General features: G+C 42.3%; 1 protein-coding gene across 1 annotated transcript in view; it reads left to right on the top strand.

Annotated features, from left to right (window-relative positions):
• Positions 1-19,534, top strand: part of Efhc1 (EF-hand domain containing 1) — a 43,762-nt gene that overhangs the window by 16,369 nt on the left and 7,859 nt on the right. The window contains exons 6-9 of the mRNA XM_087898014.1: positions 6,165-6,385; positions 9,238-9,378; positions 12,360-12,573; positions 13,167-13,323. Of these exons, the coding sequence (XP_087754140.1) occupies positions 6,165-6,385; positions 9,238-9,378; positions 12,360-12,573; positions 13,167-13,323 (733 nt within the window). The remainder of the gene's footprint in view (positions 1-6,164; positions 6,386-9,237; positions 9,379-12,359; positions 12,574-13,166; positions 13,324-19,534) is intronic.

Consider the following 19,534-nt stretch of genomic DNA (forward strand, 5'->3'; position numbering starts at 1 on the left):
AAGCAAGCAGTCTCCGCCTACAGTCTTGTAGCTGGACTAGGAGAAAGAGAGACAGAAGACTCAAAATCAGTGATGAGAAGAGAGACATTACAATAGACACTACAGCCGTATAAAAGCTCACTGCAGGCCTAGAAAGATGGCTCAGCAGTTGAGAGCGCACCCTGCGCTTGCAAAGGACATGGGTTAAGTTCTCAGTGTCTATATAGAGTGACTCACAACTGCCTATAACACCAGTTCTAGAGGCCAACACCTCTGCTCTCCACAGACACACACACACATGCACACAATCAGAAAGAAAATAAATATCTTTTAAAGTTTATTACAGATTACTATGAACACCTATACACCCAAAATTGGAAAATCTAGAAAAATGGACAGATTCCTAGACAATACTTTTCTTTAGGTAGGCAGAATTAACATGGTAGAACTGGCACTCTTACCAAAAGCAATCTACAGATTCAATGCAATGCCAATCAAAATCCCAGCAAAATTCTTCACAGACTTCGAAAGAATGATATTCAACTTCATATGGAAAAGCAAAAAAACCAAGGATAGCCAAAACAATCCTGAACAATAAAAGAACTTCTGAAGGCATCATGATCCCTGACTTCAAACTCTACTACAGAGCTACAGTACTGAAAATAGCCTGGTATTAGCATAAGAACAGACAGGAGGACCAATGGAACTGAATAGAAGACCCAGATATTAATCCACACTCCTTCGAACACCTGATTTTTGACAAAGAAGCAAAAAATATCAAATGAAAAAAGAAAGCATATTTAACAAGTGGTGCTTGCATAACTGGATATCAACATGTAGAAGAATGAAAATAGACCCATATCTATCACCATGCACAAAACTCAAGTCCAAATGGATCAAAAAACTCAACATAAAGCCAGCCACACTAAACCTCATAGAAGAGAAAGTGGGAAGTACACTTGAATGCATTGGCACAGGAGACTACTTCCTAAATATAACTCCAGCAGCACAGACACTGAGAGAAGCAATTACTAAATGGGACCTCCTGAAACTAAAGAGCTTCTGTAAAGCAAAGGACACGGTCAACAAGACAAAGCGACAGCTTACAGAATAGGAAAAGAGCTTCACTAACCCCACATCAGACAGAGGTCTGATCTCCAAAATATACAAAGAACTCTAGAAATTGGACACCAAAAGATCACATAATCCAATAAAAAAAATGCAGTACAGATCTAAACAGAGAACTCTCAACAGAGGAATCTAAAATGGCTGAAAGACACTTAAGGAAATGCTCAACATCCTTAGTCATCAGAGAAATGCAAATCAAAACAACTCTGAAATTCTATCTTACACCTGTTAAGAATGGCCAAATCAAAAACACTGATGACAACTTATGCTGGAGAGGTTGTGAGGAAAAGGAAACACTTCTGCATTGCTGGTAGGAATGCAAGCTGGTACAGCCCCTTTGAATGTCAGTGTGGCAATTTCTCAGAAAATTAGGAAATAACCTTTCTCAAGACCCAGTAACACCACTTTTAGGTATATATCCAAAGGATGCTCAATCATGCCATAAGGACATGTGCTCAACTATGTTCATAGCAGCATTGTTTGTCCTAGCCAGGACCTGAAAACAACCTAAATTTCCCTCGATCAAAGAATGGATAAGAAAAATGTGGTACATTTACACAATGGAGTACTACACAGCAGAAAAAAATAACGACATCTTGAATTTTGCAGGAAAATGGATGGAGTTAGAGAACATTATTTTGATTGAGGTAACCCAGACACAAAAAGACAATTATCACATGTACTCACTCATAAGTGGTCTTTAAACATAAAGCAAAGAAAACCAGTTTACAAGCCACAATCCCAGAGAACGTAGACAACAGTGAGGACACTAAGACTTACATAGATCTAATCTACATGGGAAGTAGAAAGTAGAAAAAGGAAAGATCTCTTGAGTAAATTGGGAGCATGGGAACCCTGAGGGAGGGCTGAAGGCAGGAGGGTAAAGGCAGGGAGGGGAGCAGAGAAAAATATAGAGCTCAATAAAAATCAAGAAAAAAGAATAAATAGGGGCAATTGAATGATGATATAGACACTGACTAGTGAATCACAGTCTGATGTATACACTATTATTTATTCCAGGCATATATTTATTCCAGAAATATGCTTCTACTATGGTGTTAAGATGAGTACACTTTCTACGTTTGTCTCCATTAAAAAATGTCCTTAATTTCCAAGCTGCACTTGGAGTCCTAGCCTACATTTTTCTCATTTTTTCTTACACTTTCATAATCCTAGGCCACAGATCTAAGCCCATGTACTTGATCTGTAAACTGACATTCATCCACATAGTGCTGTTCCTCACGGGAGGGAATATTTGGCTTTGGGACATATTTGAGTCACTGAATCTTGAGAATGACTTCAAATGTAAGACAACTTTTTATGTAAGCAGGCTGATGAGAGCCCTCTCAACCTGTGTCACCTGCCTCCTGAGTGTGTTCCGGGCTGTCACTATAAGTCCCAGTACCTCTGTGTTGAATAAATTTAAATATAAACTAAAAGAAAATTTTTCGAAGATAGAATCAACATAAGAATTTTTTTTTAAAATGACCAGACCAATAACAAACACCATGACTGACTTGGTAGTACTAAGTCCTCCATGAAAACCACATGACCATCTCAGTAGTTGCAGAAAATGTGTTGTATAAGATTCAATATTCTTTCATAATAAAATTACTAAACAAATTATATTTAGAGTGTATTGCTTCAGTGCAATATGGATCACGTATAATAAACATCACATTATTCTGAATGAGGAAAAGCTACACTTTTTCTCTAAGATGGGAAACAAAACATGGTTACTCTCACTTTTACCAGTTACAAAAACTAACTCAAATGAGAGTAATGATGTAAATGCAAGACATGAAATAAAGAGGGGAAAATGGCTTAAGCGCAGGAACTTTTTTTTTTTAACAAAAAAGATCCCAAAAGCCCAGGAAACAAAAGCAAAATTATACCAATGGGACTTATTAAGTTAAAAAGCTTCTTGCTACAAATAAAGAAAGAAAGTTTGAAGAGACAATATATAATAGAATAAAAAAATATCTGCACACTAGACTTCTATAGGGGATTAATATCCAAAATACCTACCGAACTAAAAATACTCGATAGCAAAAACAGACACACATACAGACAATAAGTGACCCAGCTAAGAATAGAAAATAGGTCTTGGCAGTTGGGAGTTGCAGAACAACCAGGACTGGTTCACAGAGCAACCATGTTTTGAAAAACCAAAAATAAAAAAGGAAGAAGAAGAAGAAGAAGAAGAAGAAGAAGAAGAAGAAGAAGAAGAAGAAGAAGAAGAAGAAGAAGAAGAAGAAGAAGAAGAAGAAGAAGAAGAAGAAGAAGAAAATAGATCTAAATGAATAGTTATCAAAAAAAAGAGTCATACAGGACCAACAAGATGGCTCTTGCCACCAAGCCTAATGGCCTGAATCTTGTCCCTGAGACCTACATGGTAGAGGGAGCAAGCTGTCGCCCACAAGTTGCCCTTTGATCTCTGCATGCTTGCCATGGTATGTTGTCCCCCCAATAAATAAATAAATATATGCAAACAATTTTTTTTGAAAAAGACACTTGGCCAACAGCTAGATGAATGAGTGTTCAAAATTAGTAAGCATCATTCAATTTCAACTACAATAAGATATTACCTCACTCCATTAAGAATGCTTTATTGGGGGCAGGAGAGATGGTTCAGCAGTTAAGAGAACTAGTTGCTCTTTCAGAGGATCTAGGTTCAGTTCCAAGCACCCAGAATGGCATTCATGGTCATCTGTAATTCCAGTTACAAGGTGCTGATGGGAGTGAAAATTAATACAGCCATTATAGAAGATAGACTGGCACTTCCTCAGAAAGTTGAAGCTAGAACTTCACTTAGTCCTCTGTGTGTGTGTGTGTGTGTGTGTGTGTGTGTGTGTGTGTTAGTTAAAAGAAAATGAAATTAGTCTGTAGAGGAAGTATCTGTACATGTGTGTCTAAGAAATAGAAACAACGTAAGTGTCCATCAACTAATGCATGGAGAAAGAATATGTGGTACATGCACCATGAGAAACTAGGCATCCATACAAAGAGCGAAACCCTGTCATATGTGCCAACATGGACAGACACTGGAGATCGTTTTGCTAAGTGACATAAATCGTGCACAGAAGGAAATGTACCACATGCTCTCACCTGTGCATTGAGTATGAAGTTGACCTCGCTGGGGCTCAGTGGCACGCACCTGTAATTAGAGTACTTGGGAGGCCTCAGTAATGCAAGGACAGCCTCAGCTTCGTAGTGAGACCTTTGCCTTAAAACAAGAGAAAATAATTGGGAAAGTCGGTGTCAAATGGTAATTATCAGAAGGTGGAAAGAGTAATGTGGGGAGGGGCTGGGGAAATGGCTCAGTCTGCACTACATTTGCTGTGCAAGTATTGGAGTCTGAGTTTAAATCCCAGAAAACCTGGTGGGCACAACAGCTTACCCAATTGATATCCCCAGACCTGGGGCACGGGAGGAGAAGATAGGCTGATTCCCAGAACTCACTGGCCCAACAGTCTAGTCAACCAAGGAAGACATCTGATGTTGATCCCTGACCTCCAGATGGGTAGTGCATACACACTGATGTGAACCTACAAGCATGCTTTCAAATATCTACACCTATATCACACACACACACACACACACACACAAACACACACACCTCACACATATATACACATGCACATCACTCACTCACACACACATATATACACATACATACACACACATGCACATGTCACACACACACGAACAGAGAAGGAGAGAGGAGAGATGGGAAGGAGTTGACTAGTGTTGCTGCATAGCAGCCTGGCTATAGACCACAAGTCTAATATTTCAAAAAGCTATGACAGCCACATCAGACCTTGCTTGTTCTAGTCCATAGGAGGCTGAGGCAGGATAATTACGACAAGTTCAGGAAAACCTGTGCTTCATAACAAGGCCCTGTCTCAAACAGGACAAAAGAAGGAGAAAAAGTAAAAAAAACACAAAAAAACAAAGCACTTTGACTATTTTTACCATCGAGAAATAAAGCACATCAATACATTTTAACCTGACTTAATCACTACACAATATATACATGTATCAGAACGTCACACGGTACTCTATTAAGGTGTATAATTTTTATGTTTTCATGGATCTGTTGGAAAAGTGACAGGGTTCCTGAATGAGCCTTTATTTATTATGCTTCAGAAATTCCATCTTTTTTTCTAATTTTCCATCTCAGTAATTACCTGTCAGGAGAGACCTGCCCTGCTTCTGGCTCCTTGCATTCCAGCTCTGTGGTTGTGGTTATGTAGTGTGGTACCCCACCACTGGCTTTTGTGATGTTCATAGAGGCCATGCTGCATCAAATCCATCTGAAATAAGTTAACCCTTAGCTCTCACAACACACTGATAAAAGTGTACTTATTTCCAAAATGCAAGATTTATTCAGTATTTGGAGGTGATTGCTATGTGCGTGGATTATTGCAATCATCTCATTAATTGTCTGTGCTCCTACATCATGTGTATGGCTATGTCATAGTCTCCTGATAGCAGTGGTAGCTGTGTGTGTGTGTGTGTGTGTGTATGTGTGTGTGTGTGTGTATGTGTGTGTGTATGTGTGTGTGTATGTGTAGAAGAACCCATTATCTATGTTGTTATTTATTGTCTATTTCAACAAACTCAAAGGTAGGAGTTATTTTGCACAATCAACTGTGTAGTCTCAGTAGTTTAGCAGTGCACTGTATATACATGTAAACCCTAATAATTGTTGGATATGTAGAAAACTGGGTGATGAGTTAGAACTAAGTGACTTAGATCCCATCCAGAGTCAACTCTCTTATATGTCTTACATGACCACACATTAATTCTGTGGGTCTTGGAGGCTTTTGATGATAGCTCTAACTGAATGGAGAAGGGAGAGTGTATGAAAAAATATCTGGCATATTATCCGTGTATTCTGTCAAAGATCAAAATATACAGCCTTACCTATTCCTTTGACATATCAGTGGGTACTCATCCCTTAGCCAGAGCCAGCAAACAAGGATATCCAGTTCTTGTGTTAAGCCTTCTTCCTCTGTTCTTTCCTTCATCCCTCTAACCCCATGTCCTATTAGAGAACTTCCCTCAGTGTGTGCTGGAGATCTCTGATCAGGAGGTGCTGGAATGGTACACTGCCAAGGACTTCATTGTGGGGAAGCCACTCACCATCCTCGGGAGGACCTTCTTCATTTATGACTGTGATCCGTTCACCCGACAGTACTACAGAGACAAGTTCGGGATGCCTGATTTACCACGCGTTGATGTGAGCAAGCATGAGCCACCTCCTGTAAAACAGGTACATGGAATAGGAGTCCCGAGTGTGATAAGAAAAAAAAACGACATAGAAACTGGAGGAAAGAACTCAATAAAAACGAATGACTTCTATATGATAGAGGCTCACAAAAGAGGAAATACGAAGAGCCCATCACCATATGAAAACACCCGCAGTCTAGTTATCAAAAAAATAGAACGACAATAATGAGGCTTTATGCTCTGCTCAATTTGAAAGGTCTTCAGTACCTAGTGTTTGTCTCTTTAAAAACACAATTTTCATATGCTGTTGTTAGGAAAGCCAGGTAGAATCACCTTTCTCAAGTGCTGTTTGCTGCCATTTTAATTCTTTAGACTATTGTTTATCTTTGGTCTACAAACTCTGCTTTGAGGACTATAAAGGAATATGTTTTACGCAGGAGAGGTTGGCAAAATGCATCTGTCCATACTAGTAGAAAATTGTAAGGCCTGTAAAAGATAAAGTAAGTCTATGTATATTAGCATGGGAAATGTCCATCGCATATTTTAAGTGAGTAAGTGTTCACGTTTCTGTGCATAACCTCTGTTCATAAAGGCTGAGAAACAGCTGTCAGACACAGCTGCCACATCATTCATGGCCTCTGGTTCTTTCTGTGGGAATGGGAAGGTAAAGCAAGAAGATGACCAGGGAACTCGCTTCTGATAGCCCCTATGTCACGCTAATTTTTATTCTTAGAGCGAAGCTTGTATTACCCTTAAAAAAAGTTTTAATTTTCTTCTATTTTAAATCATGTTCAAGTGCACCCAGCATCTTAACTACATTAAAGTATCTAGTTCAATGGTATTAAACTAAAGGATATTTTGTAGATCCAAATGGATTCCCCACTTGGAGTCAGTTAGTCTCCCATATCATGGAGGTTCTCTTGTTTTAAATGGTAGCCGTTAAGCCTGGGATATTGCACATAGTAGACCAGTGCTTTATTACATCGCAATATCTCTAGCTCTCTTAAATTACATAGCAGAGTAATTATGGCATTGCAACCCCAAATCCTAAGAATGCTTACTTGTAGATTAGTTTATAATGTCTCTTGGTTAACCATTATGGAATAATGTTCACCATTATGGAACCGTTTGAGTATTGTTTTGTGTCCTGTCTCTTTGCTTAACTTGGAAGGACTCCCTGGTACATTGTTTGCCAGTCAGGTGCAGTGGTAGCCAACTCTCCAGCTTTTGTCCATTTAGAAATATCTTAATTTGATCCACATTTCTGAAGCACTGCTTTTTGGATATATTGGTCCCCACTGCCTTATGATCTCCAGAGTTGCTAGGGAGAGATCGACTAGTAATCTTATTGTGTGTGACGAAGAAAGTCTCCCCTGCTTTCAAGATTCTCTTTCTCGCTGGAACATTTGATTATTGAGGGTCTGACAGTGTGAGTCCCTGAACTCAGCTTCAATCTCCTTATATGTTTTTATTCCATTGGCTGAAGAAATGTAAAATATTATTTCTTCGGATACTCTCTCCCTATGTCTCTTTTTCCTCTTTCTATGAAATGTGGAACTTACGTTGGTCCCTCAGAGCATCCCATGGATGTTCTAAACTCTAGTCATTGGTTTTTTTTTTTTTTTTTGCCAGTCTTTTCTCTTTATAGTCCTCAGAGTAAACAGTTTGCATTAGCCTAACTTCAGGAATCCTTCCTTCCTTCCTTCCTTCCTTCCTTCCTTCCTCCCTTCTTCCCTTCTTCCCTTCCTCCCTTCCTTCTGTCTTTCCTCCCTCCTCCCCACTCCTTCTTTCTCTCTTTTTCTCCCTCTCCCTTTCTCCGCTCTCCAAGGGTTTAATATAGCCCAAGCCATCCTTGAACTAGCTATGTAACCAAGGCTGTCCTTGAACTCCTGACCCTCCTGTCATTACCTCCAAGTGATGGGATTACAGGCATGCCCAGCCGTACCTGGGTATCATTCTTCTGGGATCATTCACTCTTCTGTTTACTTAAATTTGCTTTTGATTCCTAAGAGTGAAAATTTCATTTTAGTTCATTTTAATTTTCAACTCTGTAATTTTTTAAATTTATAATTTATTTTTTTTCATGTGCTCATGGCATGAAAATGGAGGTAAGGGGGGAAATTTGATGGGAATCATCTCTCTTCCTACCCTGTGTGTTCTGGGATTGAACTCAGGTTGTTTGTGAGCACTATTATTCATTGGGCCATCTCACTGATCCTTTTTAAAATTTAATTTTGGTTTTATTTTAGGTTTTCTGACTTGATTGATATTTCACTTTCTTATACTATATTTTTTCTTGAGACTTTTCACATCTCCCTTTAATTCTTTAAGCATTTTAAAAAACTGTGTGTGTGTATGTGTGTATGTGTGTGAGTATGTGTGTGTGTGTGTGCACGTATGTGCGCGCGTGCCGTGTGCATACCATGGTATGTATGTGAAAGTCAGGGGAGAACTTTTGGGAGTTGACTCTGTTTTTTTACTGTGGATTTCAGGGTTCAAGTTTAGGTTGTGAGCTTCTGTGGCACGTACTGCACACCCCCCACCACCACCATGTGGGCTGCCCGCTAGGAGCATTGTTAAGATAGTTGTTTTAAAGCCATTGTCAAGCATACCCTCCCTGGATCTTTCCCAGGGATAACCTCTGCTTCTTAACTTTTTCCCTTTATGTACCAATTTCCTACTTTTTAAATATGTCTTGTGACTTGTCAAGAATGAGATGCTTATTCATTTACTTCTCAGACAAGGTCTGATTATGTAACCCAGGTTGACCACGAATGTGCAGTCCTCAGGAGTTGCTTTGGAGTACGTGCTTGTGAGCAGACACCGAAGAAGACACGCACGTGTTCGTGATGTTAGTACCAAGAGCCTCACCTCTTTCTTCCTGTTTATTTCCAGGAGTTACCTCCATACAATGGCTATGGACTGATCGAAGATTCTGCTCAGAATTGTTTTTCTCTCATTCCCAAAGCTCCCAGAAAAGATGTCATTAAAATGTTGGTGAATGACAACAAGGTGCTCCGCTATCTGGCTGTACTGGTGAGGCATATTTTTATACCCAAGATGTTTTTCCTCTATCTCAGCACATTGGACAATTGTTCATTTTGTCCGTAGGGTATAGAGTCACAGTGTTATAGTCACGTGTTCGCTACAGCAAACACTGTATGTGGTAGCCAGCCTTCAGAAATGTTAGGTAGTACTAAGTATAGTGCTTCTGAACCAAGATCCAGCTCAATTCCTGACCCCCCCATGAGCCATTCCTAGATCCATAATCTCTCCTTTCTATACCTCAAATTTTTCATCCATTTTGCCTGTTAAGCAACTGTAGATTTCTACATCATATTTGAATCATTTGTGCATTGATAGACCCTTCCTGAGAATATTTCTTGAAGAACAGAAATTATGTCTTATTGATTTTTAGTACTAGCTATGATATCTAAATGTATTATTTTATATTAACTATAAAAAGTTGAATTATACTAACTTAATCGAGGTTGCCTTTTGAAAGTTTCAATTATTTCATATGTATGCGTGTTTTGCCTTCAGGTTTGTGCACTGTAGAGGACAAAAGGCTCTTGCGTGCACAGTTAAAATCTGGAGAAGCCAGGTAGCTTAAATGCACAGGCATCCTTCAAAGGGAGGAGATATTTTACCAGTCTTCCTCCTGGAATGCTGGAAATGGGCCTAATTTTCAACCTGGTGATCCCTTGCTATCTGATGAGCCAGACTTCACCATATCCCTCAGAATTATGTTTGCCTATCTCAGACCCTTCACCCCAAAACCTTAAGCATTACTTCTAGGCCATAAAACTCATCCTTGTGAGAGATGTCATTTGTATTTTACAACAGCCCAAGTGACTTCTGTTCTATCTTAGGGCCAGACCAAATCCTGATGCCTACAGGCACTGTGTTTGCCTCAGTCATTCTTCCTAGTTTTCTGATAACAATTAAGTCAATCCTGTGCGGACAGAAAATCTTAAGGCATCTTTACATTGAAGTTCTTTACAAAATACATATATGGCTTTGTCTATGAGATGGGTTCATGTGACTTAGAAACAATGCCCAAGCTAAGTGTCTAGGCGAATCTCTGCGAGTTTGAGGCCAGCCTGGTCCAAAGCCTACAGAGAAACCCTGTCTCGAAAAACGAAAAATAAAATAAAATAAATCCATTGCATTTTAAAATAAATCTCTTAAGTACTGGAAATTCCTTAATCTTAAAAAGTACATGCACAAACCCTACTGTAAACAGAGTAATGAAGTAATGAAGAGTTGAGAAAATACACCCTTCAGGGAGAAGCACGGGAGGTGTGACTGCCACACACCTTAGGCTTAACCTTGTTCAGGAGATTATAGCTAGAACAGCGTGAGGGAGAAGGAACAGGAAATAACCTCGGGGTAGCTAATACTGTAGCCGTGAGTGGGCTCTAAGTGCCTTAGGGGTAGAAAAGGCACCCACTGCACCCCACTGAGCCCTGTAGTGGCAGAAGGCCTGTCCCATACTTCCTCAATCCTAAGTATTGGCCACTGTGGTGGTATGAGTGAGATGTTACCAGTAAATCATGAACATTTGAATACTTGGTTCCTAGTTTACTTTTTGACACTGTTAGGAGGTGTGGTTTTGCTGGAAGAGGTTTGTCACAGAGGGGATGGGGTGGAGCCTTGAGGCTGAGAAACAATGCACCATGCCATTCCCAGTTAGTTCTCTCTGCCTGCGGATAGTGTTTAAACACGTGATCTTCAGCAGCTGCTCCAGCATCATGGACTCTAATGCCCCACAACCGTGAGCCCAAAACAAACCTTGTTCGTGGTGGCGTTTTTTGTTTTTTTGTTTTCCCACAGCAATAGAAACACAATGCAATCATTCTGTGGGAGGGACATAGCTTTGAATGTACAGGTAGTCCACTGGAATGTCAGAGTTCTTGGACTCTCTCTCCAGCAGGTACCTCACAGCAGATAGTAACCCTGGATGTTATCTACTCCCTGAGCAAAGGCTCAAGGCTGCAAAGCCGGTTTATTCTCAGTTGGTGAGACACGCAAAGTTGGCACTCTTTTCCGGGCACACTTTCCTGCCTCAGTTTAGCCTCTTGTTACCTGCTCTTCTTGGTTCGTCAACATCCGGGCCTCCTGCACTCCGCTGCTGCTCAATGGAGCCTTCTCTAAGCCTCCTCCTCCATGTCAAACTGACTTTATACTTGTGTATGTCGCCGGTTCTCAGGCCCCCAGTTTAATACTGTTCTCAGTGTTAAAACAACAGTTTGAAAAACAGTTCTCAAAATTGTGCCCAGCCGCCTGCCCTCTGAGCTGGGGACTCTTCTGTACTGTAGTTGAGTCTTGTCAAGTCTGTAGACTTGCTGTGTTGCCTGGCTTACCTTTCAGATGAGACTTCCCTCTGCTGGGAGCCACATGTTGGGGAGCCTCTTGCCTGAGGAGCCATGTGGCTGGAGGGGGCATGCGGCTGGGGTGGTCATGCGACTGGGGGGCCTTGCAACTAGGGGGCCATGTGGTTGGGGGGCCATGTCCCTGGGAGCCATGTGGCTGGGGGGGGGCAGGTGGCTGGGGGGGCATGCAAATAGGGGGCCATGAGGCTGAGGGGCCATGCGGCCCGGGGGGGGGTTGGGATGGGGTGGGGGGATGACCGTGTCCCTGGGAGCCATGCGGCTGGGGAACTGTGCTCAGCCTGGTGTCTTTCCAGTGCTTTGCCCTTGTGGTTCTCTTCTGCATTCCAGTCTTCCTCTTGTGACTTACTGAAGCTCTTCTACTCTTTGCTTTGAATTCTCAAGTCAACATATGAAAGCCAGAGGTTCGTATATAGAAACCCAGAGTTTTCTTCTGGGCCTGCACTCCCACAAGGCAGCAATCAACCCGAGCTACATTGGGGTGGCCTCCTTTCCCAAAATGAAGCCTGTTTGTCCCAGCCAGACCCTCAATACATGGCATGTTTATATGAATTCAGCTTGGTTTCATTTTGGGCTTCCTGGAAAGAGTATGAGCCTTGACATTCTCTTTATCCATTTTTCTAGGAATCCCCAATCCCGGAAGACAAAGACCGGCGCTTTATCTTCTCTTATTTTCTTGCCACCGATATGATCAGTATCTTTGAGCCTCCTGTTCGAAATTCTGGTATCATTGGGGGTAAATTCCTGGGCAGAACTAAAGTTGTTAAACCGTTCTCTTCGGTTGACAACCCTGTCTACTATGGACCAAGTGACTTCTTCATTGGTGCCGTGATTGAGGGTAAGCCTAAACCTGGCTTAGAGTTTCCTGATGGCTTGGAAAATGAACTTGCTGTAATTTAATGCATTCTTAAGCCTTATAAGAAGCAACTGGGCTGTGATGATGCTAATTTGATAGTATTCATGCTTCCATTTCTTAATCTCCTTGCTTATCAGTTAAATTCTAAATTGGTTGCATTTGTTGATACTATGTTATTGTATATATTGGCTCCATTTGTTAGATACTAACACGAGGAACCCAAGAAAATCACTGAATATTAATGTATACAGCTTTTCAAAATTCACCAGTCTGGCCAGGCAGTATTAATTAGCACACACCTTCAATCCCAGCACTTGGGAGGCAGAAGGCAGGTGGATCTCTGTGAGTTCAAGGCCAGCCTGGTGTACATAGTGAGGTCTGGGACAACCAGGACTTTGTAGAGAGACATTGTCTCAAAAGCAAGCAAGCAAACAGAACAACAACAACAAAACAAATGGATTCACCTGCCGGCCACAGGTGATTCCTGTTGGATTTATTGCTAGAAGGTTAACAGTGTCTGCTCCTGACTGCATGAGAGAAGCAAAGCTGAACTAAGTGTAACACTTTCTCCTCAGTGTTCGGCCATCGGTTCGTCATCCTTGATACAGATGAATACGTTTTAAAATACATGGAGAGCAACGCTTCCCAGTATTCCCCGGAAGCCCTCGCCTCCATCAAGAACCGTATCCAGAAGCAGGATGTGCAGGAGGCTCCGGCACCAGAATCAGAAAAGTATGTTGGACTGCCTAGGGTCGGGATTTGGCACATGCAAGCTATTTAGAAAGCAATTCCATTCTGTGTGTGTTGTATGTGGTATATGTGCATAGGTACATAGGTACCCAGGGCTGTTCACCCATGTCCAGAGGCCAGAGGAGAACATTAAGCACCCTGTTCCATTGTGCTATGCCTTATTTCTTTGAGGCAGAGCCTCTCACTAAGTCTGGGTCTAGGCTGGTGGCCAGCAACCCAATGATCCCCTTGTCTCTGCTCCCCACGGCACTGGGGTGGAGGGTGCAGCCACCACCAGGGTTTTTTGTTTTGTTTTTACACAAATGCTGGGACCTGAGCTGCTCTTACTGGGTGCTCGCACTGCAAGCATGCTGAGCCACTGAGCCATCAATGCAGGCTGCCAGAAAGGAATTCTTGTCGAAATCAAAGCATAATGATATTCTAGAATTTCAACTTTTTTTCCCCCCCAAGCTGGAGCTGTCAGGCAGATGTAGATGGCTTCTTGGGCTCGGCATAATAACCACCACCTTAGAAGTTTTCCCAGTTTATACCTGTAGCAAATAATGGTTGAATGGATGCCCGTCGTATCAGTTTCAGACGTCATCACTAGGCCACTGGTCTGTTCAGTAAGCAAAACAGCTGAGAAGTTGCTGTCTTTCTGGACTGACCTAAGCAGGAATGAACAGAGAGTAATACAAGCAGATCATACAGCACAGTCAGTGATAAATACCATACAAAATTAAAGGACCTAGAGATAACAAGCATTTCTGGAGGCTGGCAGTGGTGTGCACTTGCTTGGCAGATGGGAACCACCTCAGAGGGCAACACTGAGCAAACCCTTGAAGGGAAGGGAGTTCTCTGGGTAGATGTGTGGATGTGGGACTGTTGAATACAGAGACCTGCCAGGTAGCATGCTCCGCTTAGCATGGTCAAGGAACTGGCAAGAAACGGACGAATGAGAATGGCTAGAATGAGTGAGGGAGATAAGGAGGGCCAAGTGTTGAACTTAGAAAGCTAAGGAGAAGACAACCGGAAAGGGAAATTAGCAAGGAGCTAGATTGCATAAGAGCCACTGGGTATTTGGGAAGATACCAACTTTCTCTGAATGAAGGTGTGATCCGTTTGGGAGTCTCGGAGTAGAAGAATAATAGGTGTGACATAGGCTTTTAAAGGACCAGCCCGCTGCTGTGCTGATATGCCAGTCAGAGTCACAAGTGGTGCGGCAAACCTAATTCTAGCACTTCAGAGGGACAAGCAGAAGGATCAAGCGTTTCAAGACCAGCCTCACTCAGCTACATTGGGAGTTTGAGGTCAGTCTGTGCTTGTGACATTGAGAGGGAGTGGGAAGGAAGAGAGAGAGAGAGAGAGAGAGAGAGAAGGGGGGGGCGGGGAGAGATCAAGAGGGAGATTAGAAACAATACTGTAGGGCTGGAGAGATGGCTCAGAGGTTAAGAGCAAGAGCACCGGCTGCTCTCCCAGAGGTCCTGAGTTCAATGCCTGAGTTCAATGCTCACAGCCATCTACAATGAGATCTGGTGTCCTCTTCTAGCCTTCAGGCATACACACACAGAACAGAACACTGTATATGTAATACATAGATATTTAAAAAGAAGAGAAACAATACTGTAGGAGATACTTCTTTCACTCTCATGAAGGTGACAGAAACAAGGAAGTGATCTAATTGGCTGAGCCAATGAGATGAAAGGTAAGTTACTCGGGATGTGAGAGAGTTAACAGAGCTAAAGAAGATGCTAAGACTGGGGTCTGAGCAGCAGGAAGACAGGGATGATGGGGACTCTGTGTAAAGGAGTTTGTTAGAGGGGACCGAGTACTTCAGTGAGGATTTTCAGCACAGTTAGATGGTAGGAAAGCTCAAAAGAGGAAGATGTGAGTGAGGATGGGAAGCGCTCTGTGTAAAATGTACACCTGGTGTTTATGAGGAAGTTTGCTCAAAGGGGAGCAGAGAAATGGAACAGTAGCTGGCAGAGGAGGTGCAGTCAGCTGAAAGTTTTGTCTTGTGTTTGGTTGAAGATGGGAAAAAGTACAAACAAAAATTAACACAAAAGCTGCCTATTTGCACTATCGCAAATTTGAGGCATCACAGGCAAGACCCTGTCTCAAGCAACAACAACCATATTGGTGTATGTTAAAATTCTTTGGGGAAGGGAACTGGTAGATGTGCGAGAGATGCTCAGACTGGCTGAAGTGTGAGAGACAGAATGATGGGATTTAGTGAGTAGGTGGAGAGAACTCGGCACTAGGTAGATGCACTGTTTATCCAGGGCAGTTATCCTTAAAAAAAAAAAAAAGTAGTTTCAGGACACTCAAACTTAAAAAAAAATACTTTACACCTGTATCAGTTCCTTTTCTGTTGCTGTGGTAAAATACTATGACTAAGGCAGCTGATAGAAAGAGGAGTTTATTTGCCTTCTGATTCCAGAGGGTGAGAGTCCATTGTGGCGGTGGGAGAGGCATAGCAGGAAGTAGCAGGCACTGTAGTGAGGGGCTGCAGGCAGGCCTGCTTTTCATCCTGCCCAGCTCCCGCACGGCTAGCTTAGCCCCGGAAATAACAACACATAAGTTGTATTCATTTAAATACTGCCTGGCCCATTATCTCTAGAGAGTTAGTTACTGGCTAACTCTCACATCTTGAATATTAACCCATTTCTAATAATCTCGTGGTAGCACCACGAGGTAGTGGCTTACCGGAAAAGATTCAGCATGTCTGACCTGGTGGCTGGCTCCATGGCATCTGGCTCATAGCCCTCTTCCCAGCATTTTGTTCTGTTAGCTCCGCCTACCTAATTTTCTGTCCTATCAAGGGGCCAAGGCAGTCTCTTTATTGACCAGTGAAAATAACACAATAGACAGATAACCCTCCTCCATCAAGGCACTGTAGCAGGAGCAGGAGGTGCCAAAGAGAAGAGTGGGAAGTGAGGCTGGACTAGAAACAACCTCTCCCCAGTGAAGTACCTCCTCCAGCAGGGCTCCTCCTCACAAAGGTTCCACAGCTTCCCTACGCAGTGCCACCAACTGGGGACCAAGTGATGAGATATGAGCTTATGGGGGACTGTATTTGCCAGGGTTCTTTAGAGGCACAGAACTGACAGAATGAATGTAGATATATGAATATACCTCATATGTATATATGAGAGAAATAGAGGAGACAGAGAGAGACAGGAGAAAGAGAGAGGATTTATTAGAGTGGGTTACAGGCTGTGATCCAGCTAGTCCAACAATGACCGTTTAGCAGCAGAAGATCCACAGATCCAATAGTTGTTCAGTACACAGGGCTGTGTGTCTCAGCCAGTCTTCAGTATACACCAGAATCTCGAAGAACTAGGACTATTCTTTAGTGCCAGTAAAGGAATGGACTTGCCCTCGAGACCAAGGTCAAGCAGGCAAAGAGAACCAGGTTTCTTCTTCCGTGTCCTTTATATAGGATGTAAGCAGAAGGTGCAGGTCAGATTAAAGGTGAATCTTCTCACCTCAAAAGACCTAATTAGAAACCCCTCACAGTTGTTTCTAGATGTAGTCAAGTTGACAACCAAGAATAGCCATCCCAGGGGCATTTGTCACAACAGGACCATAAAGGGCTTTTAGTCTGTAGTTAGCATGTTAGAAGTCCTATCTGACAATGTAAAAATACTTCATTTTAGAATAATACACTAACAGAGGTAACGTTTCTTTAGACAGGCTTACATGTATGCCCAGCTAGCCTGGGAATTGATATATAGCTGAGGCTGGCTGGAGTTATGAGTCCCTGACTGTGCCTCCCACACATTGGGATCATAGGCATGTGCATATGCCACCACTCCTGGCTTTACATGGTGTTGGGGATCGAATCTAGGGCCTCACACATGCTAGTCAAGACACTATGAACTGAGCCGCCGAAAGAAAACAGTTTCTGTGGAAAATAACTATGTTTTCTGCCTTCCAAACAAAAATAACTGTTGGGAAGAACTGCGCTTTACATTTTTGAGAATACCTTTAATGTCTGGGGTTTTTTTTTTTTTTTAAAGAGGAGACAGCTGAATTTTTATGTTTTAAATTCAGTCCAGGAAAAACATCATTTATTGCATAATATTTGGGGAAATTCTTGAGTGCTTGTGGGGAAAAAGGAGCAAAAAGACAAACAGTCACAGTGTTGTTATTTTTCACCTTGTAGAAGACCCTGACAAGGGCCTTGGGAGACCCCAGGAGTCTAGGCATTATTCCCGGAAACTTTGACCTTTTTGACAAGAAGTCAGAACCTAAGGGAATAGGCACAGATGAACAGGAAAAATGTGGTTGGCAAGCCTTTCTAATTGTTTGTGTTAGTGTGGCGTACAGTAGGAACTGAAATTTGTGAAATGCTTTACTTTATTGAATATATAGGCTATATGTATATATATGCATAAAACATCAAGAGAATGAACAACAAATTAAATACATTTTGCTTACTACTGCAACAGAAAAAATATGACCAATTATAATCTTTATTCACCATCAATTGAAAAATGTATATCTTAGCCTAGCAGTGGGACACAACTTTAATCCTAGCACTCGGGAGGCCGAAGCAGGCAGATCTCTGTGAGTTCGAGGCCAGCATAGCCTACAAGAGTGAGTTCCAGAACAGCCAGGGCTGTTACACAGAGAAACCCTGTCTTGAAAAACAAAAATTAAAAAAAAAACATAAAAGAAATGTATCTTAATTCTAGGGATGTTAAATGTGTGTGTGTGTGTGTGTGTGTGTGTGTGTGTGTGTGCGTGTGTGTAAATGGTCTTTGTGTCAGTGTGGCCTGAGGAGCACTCTGTTCAAGGGTAGCCAGAACTGTCTGCTGTAGGAAAGAAATTCTAGGTGAGTGGGTATGAAGCAAAGTTAAGATCTGTTTATGAAAAGAGAGATTTTTATAGAATTTGAAGCAAAGGCATAGAGGAGGGACAGAAAGAGGGAGGAAGGAGAAAAGAGAGAGAGTTCCAGGAGGAGGCGGGGGAGGGAGAAGTAAGGATGGGGAAGGAAAGAGAGAAGGAGGAAGGAGGGAGGGGGAAGAAGGTTGGAAAGGAGAAGTGGAGAGGGAGGGAGAGAGGAGAGGGGAGTGGGGAGAAGGGTGTTAGAGGAGATGTTGGAAAAAAAAGACTGTTGGACATACCCTAGGGAGGGCCCAGGCTCCGGGGCGGGGGGAGTCATATTTAAGTGTATTAATAATAGTGCGTGCATATTGGTGGCTACTGAGAACACATTACTCAGAGGATCTGAAAGATTAACTAGAAACATTTTGATATAATTATTTTCTCTAAAGAACTCTCCTTGCCAGTCTTTAGAGCCCAGGCCTGTGGTCTGGCTGCTCCGGGCTTCAAGCATGCCTGACGGACATGGTGAAGCCATGTCTCGAAAACAAAGTAAAATGAGTCTGAGGATGTAGCTCAGAGGGAGAACATTCGCCTAGCATGTGTGAGGTCTCGTGTTTAATCTCTAGTACCGCAAAAGTACATAGATAATAAACCGATTGTATCTTAATTAACAGAGGTTATCAATGGTTTATGAAATGAATAATAAATGTTTAAAGAAAAGAAAGAGTTCTGACTAAACCACAGGCCCAGAAAGGTCAAAGGGTTCTTACTGCATCATAGGTCACACGGAGCCAAGGCACATGTCTTGATTATAAACCTGTTCATTATCTTGCTTATGAGATTTTTCTCAAGAATGGGATTTCAAGTCCTTCACAGGTGACTTGATACTGTTCAGTGAGAGGCTTAATCCAGATACCCGAGGGGGAGGGTTGCGGCCCTCTCCCTTCTCCCTTTAACGTCCCTCTATCCACCCTGGTTCGTGAGAACTGCAGAAATAGTGCGACTGTCTAGGAAAGTGGGAGGCTGCATGGTGCGCTCTAAAGGCCCACTTGGTATTCATGGCCATTATGTTCAATTCAACTCCTTCTCAAAAGGGTCCCTTCTATTCTCCCGTGTCTGTGCAAATACCAGTGGGCCCTGGGAGCTATTTGCTTAAGCATGCTACCAGCAAAACCTTATTTTATATTAAGCCGTGGGGGAAAGTACACTAGGGGCTCCCAGACCACTGTAACAATGAAAGTGCGGGGGAAAGCGGGATTTGGATTGAGAGGGCTGCTGTTTTCCGTGTTTCTGTTGCTTTCCGTGTTTCTGTCCTTCCTTCCTTCAGCTGTTCTCTAAGAAAGGAAATGCTCGAAAATGACATAAATCCTGGGGTATCTTC

The sequence above is a fragment of the Myodes glareolus genome, chromosome 18 (genome assembly GCF_982192425.1).
Source record: "Myodes glareolus chromosome 18, mMyoGla1.1, whole genome shotgun sequence".
Taxonomy (NCBI): Eukaryota; Metazoa; Chordata; class Mammalia; order Rodentia; family Cricetidae; genus Myodes; species Myodes glareolus.